The sequence below is a fragment of the Mobula hypostoma genome, chromosome 3 (genome assembly GCF_963921235.1).
Source record: "Mobula hypostoma chromosome 3, sMobHyp1.1, whole genome shotgun sequence".
Classification (NCBI taxonomy): Eukaryota; Metazoa; Chordata; class Chondrichthyes; order Myliobatiformes; family Myliobatidae; genus Mobula; species Mobula hypostoma.
The window spans coordinates 62,976,443-62,985,306 of record NC_086099.1 but is presented as its reverse complement, the minus strand read 5'-3'; the positions used below and the strand labels follow the sequence as shown (position 1 = coordinate 62,985,306).

General features: G+C 40.3%; 1 protein-coding gene across 2 annotated transcripts in view; it reads right to left on the bottom strand.

Moving 5' to 3' along the window:
• Positions 1-5,390: 5,390 nt before the first annotated feature.
• LOC134344044 (tyrosine-protein kinase TXK-like) overlaps positions 5,391-8,864 on the bottom strand; it is a 49,666-nt gene continuing 46,192 nt past the window's right edge. For both annotated transcript variants that reach the window (XM_063043188.1, XM_063043187.1), the window contains one exon: positions 5,391-8,800. In XM_063043188.1, coding sequence (XP_062899258.1) covers positions 8,726-8,800 — 75 coding nt within the window. In that variant the 3' untranslated portion in view covers positions 5,391-8,725. The remainder of the gene's footprint in view (positions 8,801-8,864) is intronic.

Sequence of the window (8,864 nt, the reverse complement as noted above, 5' to 3'; positions counted from 1 at the left end):
CCATCGTATCACCAGCACCAGCCTACCTGCGACCAAGTAACATATATACAGAAAGGTGCCAGAAAAAGGCCTATAATATCACGAAGGATCCCAGCCACCTTACTTACGGACTCCCATCAAGGAAGTAGGGGTACATATTGATACCAATGGCATAGGTAGAAAAAGGGAGGAGGTCCTGAAAAAAGAATAGAGGGAGTTAGGAAGGAAGCTGAGAAGCAGGACCTCAAGGGTGGTAATCTTGAGATTGCTACCTGTGTCACGCGACAGTGAGGATAGAAATACAATGAAGTGGCGGATAAATATATGGCTGTAAAGCCAGTAGCTTTATACTGTTTGCTTTTTAAATTGTTACATAAATGCACCTTATTATTTATTAATTTATTTGTGGTAATATTACTTTGTGATTTGTGTAAATTACATGTACAACATTGTGCTCTTTGATCCAAAGGAACATTATTTTGTTTGGCAGAGTACATGTATACGGTTGAAGTGACAATAAACTTGAATGTGCACTTCTGATGCCTTTGGTAGAACAGCAATCCAAAAACCCAGAACACCAGACAGAAAAACTTCCATTTTATTCCTGTCTTGTATAGGGGATCCTTTGCTATTCTAAATTTCTATCATGATCCCACTCGCTCTTTTAAAATTCAGTCTATGAAGTTGCCCAAACTTTCTTCACAAGACAACCCATCCATTCCAGGTACTAACCTAATAAACTTTCTCTAAATTATTTCCAACATATTATCATCCATAAATGGTACAACTCCTGGACAATGTAGTCCAAAATCGGTCTCACTAAGCAAAAAGTTGATGGCCTATGCTCACTCCTGAGTTTAAAAGGCAATTTCCTTATTTTTTAGACTAACCTCAGTGGTTGGGAAAGTATTGGAGTCTATTATTAAGGATGAGGTTTCGGTGTACTTGGAGACTAATGATAAAATAAGTCAAAATCAGTGTGGTTTCCGTAAAGCTAAATCTTGCCTGACAAATCTGTTACGAGTTCTTTGAGGAAGTAACAAGCAGGGTGGACAAAGAAGAGGCAGTGGATGCCATTTACTTAGATTCTTAGAAGGCGTTTGATAAAGAGCCACACATAAGGCTGCTTAACAAGATAAAATCCTTTGGCATTACAGGAAGGATACTGTCATGGATAGATGAATGGCTGACAGGCAGAAGGCAGTGAATGGGAATTAAAGGGGCCTTTTCTGGTTGGCTGCCAGTGACTGATGGTGTTCCTTGGGTCAGTATTGGGATCATTGTTTTTTTACATTGTTTGTCAATGATTTATATAATAGAATTGATGGCTTTGTGATGATATGAAGATAGGTGTTGGGGTAGATAGTGCTGAGGAAGCAATGTGATTGCAGCAGGACTTAGATAAATTGAAAGAATGGGCAAAAAAGTGGCAGATGGAATACAGTGTTGGGAAATGTATGATAACACAGTTTTGGTAAAAGGAACGATAGTGCAGACCATTATCTAAATGAAGAGAAGGTTCAAACATCAGAGGTGCAAAGGGGCTTGGGTGTCCTTGTGCAAGACTCCCAGAAAGTTAATTCACAGGTTGAGTCTGTGGTAAAGAAGGCAAATGAAATATTGGCATTTATTTCAAGAGGAATAGAATATAAAGGCAAGAAGATGATGCTGAGCCTTTATAAGACACGAGTCAGGTCACACTTGGAGTATTGTCAACAGTTTTGGGCCCCATATCTCAGCAAGAATGTGTTGTCATTGGAGGGAGTTCAGAGGAGGTTCACAAGGATGATCCCAGGATTGAAGGGGTTAACATATCAGGACCGTTTAGCAGCTTTGGGCCTGTACTGACTGGAATTTAGAAGAATGCGTGGGGATCTCATTAGAACCTAGCAAATGTTGAAAGGACTAAATAGGGTGGGTGTGGAGAGGAGTTTCCTATGGTGGGGTTATCCAGAACTAGAGGGCACAGTCTCACCGTTGAGGTGCTACCCTTTGGAACAGAGTTAAGGAGGAACCTTTTTAGCCAGAAAGTAGTAAATGTTCTGCCACAGACAGCGGTGAAGGCCAAGTCCATGTGTATGTTTAAGGCAGTAGTTGATAGTTTCCTGATTGGTCAGGACATCACAGGATATGGCCAGAAGGCAGGTGTATGGGGTTGAGTGGGATCTGGGATCAGCCATGATGGAATGGTGGAGCAGACTCGATGGGCTGAATGGCCTAAATCTGCTCCTATGTCTTATGGTCTTCCACTGTACTGTAAATGAGGCTTATCCAGTGATTTACAAAGTGCTGGCATTGTCAAAAATTACAGGCAATATATTTTTATACATATTATTAAAGAATTAGACTTACAAATTTTGTTTATACCATGTTATTTGAAAAATATTTGCCTTGATAGATTTGGCAGGTAAATACCTGTAAATATGTAACTCATTTTACAACAAAGGATTACTCTTACATTGATTAAGTGAATGAAACCATAGAAAACCATAGAAACTACAGCACAGAAACAGGCCTTTTGGCCCTTCTTGGCTGTGCCGAACCATTTTCTGCCTAGTCCCACTGACCTGCACACGGACCATATCCCTCCATACACCTCCCATCCATGTATCTGTCCAATTTATTCTTAAATGTTACAAAAGAACCCGCATTTACCACCTCATCTGGCAGCTCATTCCATACTCCCACCACTCTCTGTGTGAAGAAGCCCCCCCTAATGTTCCCTTTAAACTTTTCCTCCCTCACTCTTAACCCATGTCCTCTGGTTTTTTTCTCCCCTTGCCTCAGTGGAAAAAGCCTGCTTGCATTCACTCTATCTATAACCATCATAATTTTATATACCTCCATCAAATCTCCCGTCATGCTTCTACGCTCCAGGGAATAAAGTCCTAACCTATTCAACCTTTCTCTGTAACTGAGTTTCTCAAGTCCCAGCAACATCCTTGTAAACCTTCTCTGTACTCTTTCAACCTTATTTATATCCTTCCTGTAATTTGGTGACCAAAACTGAACACAATACTCCAGATTCGGCTTCACCAATTCCTTATACAACCTCATCATAACATTCCAGCTCTTATACTCAATACTTCGATTAATAAAGGCCAATGTACCAAAAGCTCTCTTTACGACCCTATCTACCTGTGACGACACTTTTAGGGAATTTTGTATCTGTATTCCCAGATCCCTCTGTTCCACTGCACTCCTCAGTGCCTTACCATTAACCCTGTATGTTCTACCTTGGTTTGTCCTTCCAACGTGCAATACCTCACACTTGTCAGTATTAAACTCCATCTGCCATTTTTCAGCCTATTTTTCCAGCTGGTCCAAGTCCCTCTGCAGGCTCTGAAAACCTTCCTCACTGTCTACTACACCTCCAATCTTTGTATCATCAGCAAACTTGCTGATCCAATTTACCACATTATCATCCAGATCATTGATATAGATGACAAATAACAATGGACCCAGCACTGATCCCTGTGGCACACCTCTAGTCACAGGCCTCCACTCAGAGAAGCAATTCTCTACCACCACTCTCTGGCTTCTTCCATCGAGCCAATGTCTAATCCAATTTACCACCGCTCCATGTATGCCTAGCGACTGAATTTTCCTAACTAACCTCCCATGCGGGACCTTGTCAAAGGCCTTACTGAAGTCTATGTAGACAATATCCACTGCCTTCCCTTCATCCACTTTCCTGGTAACCTCCTCGAAAAACTCCAACGGATTGGTCAAACATGACCTACCATGCACAAAGCCATGTTGACTCTCCCTAATAAGCCCCTGTCTATTGTAGATTCTGTCTCTTAGTACTCCCTCCAATAATTTACCTACTACTGACGTTAAACTCACCGGCCTATAATTTCCCGGATTACGTTTCGATCCTATTTTAAACAACGGAACAACATGAGCCACTCTCCAATCCTCCGGCACTTCACCCGTAGACAGCGACATTTTAAATATTTCTGCCAGGGCCCCCGCAATTTCAACACCAGAATGACAGCACTGTTGCACGCTAATATTAATTGGAATGACATTTTATATTCCATGTTTTCCTAATCTCCAAAAATACAGAGAAAATATTTGTTTCATCAGCAAATTTATTTGAACAAATAGGAATTTTAGGACCAGCCTTCATTACCTATGCAATTAATTGAACAGAATAAACAACTTCAGAGAAATTTTTGCAGTTTTGCTGTTTTCACCACTACAAAAAAAACTTAGAAATATTTCACTGGAAGCATGCTTCAGGCAATGTTTTATATACAGAAGTACTAAAACTTTATAACATTATAAAATGACCATGATCGAACATTGGTAACGTTATTTCACTGTTTTAGGAGACAAAATTTAAACTGCATAGCCTTCAGACAATGTTATAAAACAGATGGACATGATGCCACCTCAGATCTGTGGTCAGCAGCAAGTGCCTGCAATCACCCTGATTTGCAGGAAAAGATTGCATTGACCTTGTCCAGTTACCTAGCAGAATTTACTGCAAAATGCTGCATCAAAAGTCAGCTGCAAGGCCTTGTGTTGCCTCAGGGCTTCCATTCATAAACCCTGTCACATGGAGATCACAATCAGCCCTGCTTGCAAAACTGCTGGAAAAACTTAGTCACTAACCAACTCACACACTCTGGTTTTAGCTTCTTGTTAAAGTTATCAAGTCTAGAAATTCTGGAGCATTGGGATCACTGTGATTTCGAGTGGAGAAGTAGACGCTGAAGTCAAGCATTTGGGAGTAAACAAAGGCATCTGGACTTGATGCATTGTCTGGAAGACATTTCACTACTCATTCAAGAGTCATCTTCAGTTGTAATCCACAGTGGGTATACTTCAGTTTATAAACTCTTTGAGTTGTTTAACGCTATAGCAATCACATGATGGTTGTTAAGAGTCACAGAGGTAATAAGAGAGTCATTTGTCTTATCCTTGCATGAATGGAGGTGTGAACTGTTGTGGAGATGCTGGGGTAGAGATGTTAGGACTACGTTGTAAATAGCTGATAGGTGGTGTCGTACCTCACCCCCTCTGTTCAGGGATGGGTTTTCCATATAACAACGATGGCTTCTTTAACACCACTTTCAAACCACCTGTCCTCGTTGTCCAAAATGTGCTCACTGGAACCATCAATGCCCTTCAGGTGTAGATATACAGCCGACTCTTGACCTGAGGAGTCAGGCCTCCAATGTTGATCATCGCTGAACAGAGAGGGTGGTGTATGACATCACCTATCAGCTACTACCCGGTATCTCCACAACAGTTCACACCTTCATTCATGCAAAGATGAGACTAGTGATACTCTCATTATCTCTACGACTCTTAATGACTATCATGTGATGGCTATACCTTTAAACAACTCACAGAGTTTATAAATGGGAAAACTACCCACCATGGATCAGAACTGAAGAAGTCTCTCGGATGAGTGGTGAAATGTTTTCTAGACAACACAGCAAGTCCAATTGCCTTGATTTACTACTGCTTTATATACAGTGACCTGGATGACTATGAGCCTTCATAGACATACAAGCATTTGGTAGTGTGTGCCTCAAGATGGGGCTGGCTAGCATTGTTTAAGGAAGTAGAATCTTACTCTGAATGATTGATATTCAAAGTGATCTGGGTGCTCTTCTGCAAAAGTCCCTGAAAATTTAGTAAGCAATCAGGAGGGCAAATGTTGTCCTGATCAGTCCTGATGAAGGGTTTTGGCCCAAACTGTTCACTGTTCACTCTTTTCCATAGATGCTGTATGGCCTGCTGGGATCCCCAGCATTTTGTGTGTGTTGCCTGGGCAAATGTTGTGTTACTTTTCATTGCAAGACAACTTGAATACAAACAGCCTTACAGAAGTTAGATTGGGTCCAAATGAGACCACATTGTGTCTAGTTTGGTTCTCTCACACAAAAGACGATAGATTTGCCATAAAGGGATTATGGTGAAACCTCACAGGCCTGGTTCCAGTGATAGTGGGTCACCATACAAAGAGGGATTGAATAGACCAGGCCTGTATTCGGTAGAATATTTCCAGAATAAGCGGTAATCTCAGTGAACACTACAGAAGGGCTCAACAGGCTCGGAAGCAAGAAGGATGTTTAGCATCATAGATCGCAGTCTCAGTATAGATGATGGTCAATTAGGACCAATTTGGAGTTTCTCCACTTAGAAAGTGGTGAATTGTTTGAGTTGTAGAAGGGCTGTGGAGTCTCAGTTATGGAATTGTTCAAACCAGGGATCTATACAATTCTGGATGTTAAGGGGATCAAGGGAACTGGGAAAAGTAGTATTTGATCAGATATGAAATTGACAAGTGGTAGACTGGGTTTAAAGGGCTGAATGTCTCATATCTGCTGTTGTTTCTAACGCTGCTATAATGCACCCTTATCAGGAATGGCATCAGAAAGGAAATGAAGACTAGGGAAGTTCACATTTTGGTCTGCATTTTGTGAGGAAATGCAAGGCAGGTTGGAGATCAGGAGTGTCGAAATCAGGATGGGTGTGGGATTAAGTGTGGCCCCCAGTATAAGGGAAGAGGGCAATAGGAGAGGCAACAAAGATTCGGGTGTCAAAAAGCATACAGGAAATTCGAGGATGCCGTTCAGATGAGAAGGCATGATGCTTTAGGGAAGGAGTAGGTCACCTGTCTCACCATTCAATATGATAATTGCTGGTCTATACTGGCCTCAACTCCTCTTTTGTGCTAGTTCCTCATTGCCCTCAATCCTCTGAACTATATTTACTCTCTTTAAATACTTTGAATGATCTAATCTCCCCAGCTCAATGGGGTAGTGAATTCTAGAGATTCCAGCACCCTCTGTAAGAGTGGAGGAATATGCTCATGCCCTGCTGGGGATGCCCTGTGACAGACACCTTAAGATAACATGGTCGACAGTAACCTCTGCCTTATGAGTGTCCCTGACATGGAAGACCCTTGTACCACCTCCCCTCCCCCATCTTAGTCTGCTTCTGCCCCCTTCCTTTCCAGTCCTGTTGAAGGGTCTTGACCAAAAAGATTGATTGTTTATTCCCCTCTGTAGATGCTGCCTGACTTGTTGAGTTCCTCCAGAACCTTGTATGTTTTGCTCAAGATTTCCAGCATCTGCAAACTCTCTTGTGCCTAAGAAGTGCTTGGATGCCATCAAGCCCAGAAATGGTTACAACTACCAGACTGGTGATTTCAATCATACTGCCCAGTAGCTAACATTGCTATGTGCATTGGATTTAAAAGGATATAAATGTTTCTGAATAATTCTGAAAATGAGAAAATATTCATCAAGCTATTAAATGTAACTGTCATAAACATTCTAAAAGGACCGAATGCTTGGAAGTGTCTTTAAAAATATAATTGAAACTTATCAAAATTTTACCACCTCAGCCTCTCTGGCCTCCATTTCTTCAAGTGGATTTCTTAGTAATAGTGCTGGGGAATTGCTGCAAGTTCAAGCTGCCTTGCTGGATATTGCTGCAAGTCCAGTTTCAGATCATTGTTGGGGAGGTGATAGCATTTGTCTTGTAGCAAACTTCAGTCATCTGGATTTATGAACACATGTGGAAAACCTAAGCTTACTGGCATTTATACAGATAAATGCCACCATTTCCTTGTAAGGTCCAGACCATAAGTTTACGACTTGAGAGACATTAGATGCTGGAATCAGGAGCAACAAGCAAACTACTGGAGAAACTCAGTGGGCCATGCAGCAAACATATATGGAAAGGCCAGAAATGTTAATGCTTTGGGTTGAAGTACTACATCAGGATCCAAAATGTCAACAATTCCTTTTCCCCCACAGATGCTGCTCGACCCATTGAGTTCCTTCAGCAGATGGTTTGTTGCTTCATAAACTTATGCTACAGTTATGACCCTATCAGTGAAACAAGTTCATTTCAGTCCTAAAATGCTCACTAATCACCAAAAGGATATCAAAATCATTGTGCACAGACCCAAATTAATCTATCTTAATATAACCATGTTTTTATTTGTTTTATCTGAAAAATTTCCCTTTTAACTAATGAATGTTTTAAAGCTTTTCTTTGATTGGATGCGGTGAACATATTTCGGTTGTTCCTTATTAATATTAATGATTACACCACTTTACTGGTGTTAGCTGGAAGGAACAGCGCAAACTCGAATTTTTCCAAATGAGGCTTCCTGCACTATTAATTTTCATGTACCTTCCTCATGTCTGTTTCTTCATGATTTTAAGTTATCACGGTAATTATATCTAAAAATAATTTTATTAAATTCAGTAAAGTCCAGCTTTATCTACATAAACTCTTTGGCAACTATGTGACCCCAATAGTAACTGAGTTATTTTTAAAAAGTCACTCTGGTGCGCATTTCAAAACTTAGTTAAGTAAACATAACAGCACAACATAATATAACCATGCAAATGTGAACATAAATATAACTTACAAAGAGCATTTATACCATATGTCTGATGCATCCCTTAGGCATACTGTATGTTTCTAAAAAAATATAGTATTATAAACAAAAATAACACACTTAATACAGTTCAACTTGGGATTTTCTTGTAACTTATTCTGAAACTTTTGTTAATATTGCACTTGAATGCTGGTTGATCTGACAGGAAAATCAAAAATAATCTTCTGAGATTCAAAGCACTTGATTTTTGTTGCAGAATGTTGCCGATAAAACACCAACAGATGCAGCACTTGCTTGGACAATTTCCTGAGGATTTTCAGTATCTTATCATTCAAATCCAGCATTTTGAGCATGTGCGAAGGCTATTTACTTATGATCGTTCAATGCAACTTCTTTGATTAAGTCCAATAACTCATGAAAGCTTGGTCGCCCATCTGGTTTCTGAAAAATAGTTTGAAAAAATTTTAGAGTTATCATCTGTGCAGAGACCTCTCACCAGTTTTTA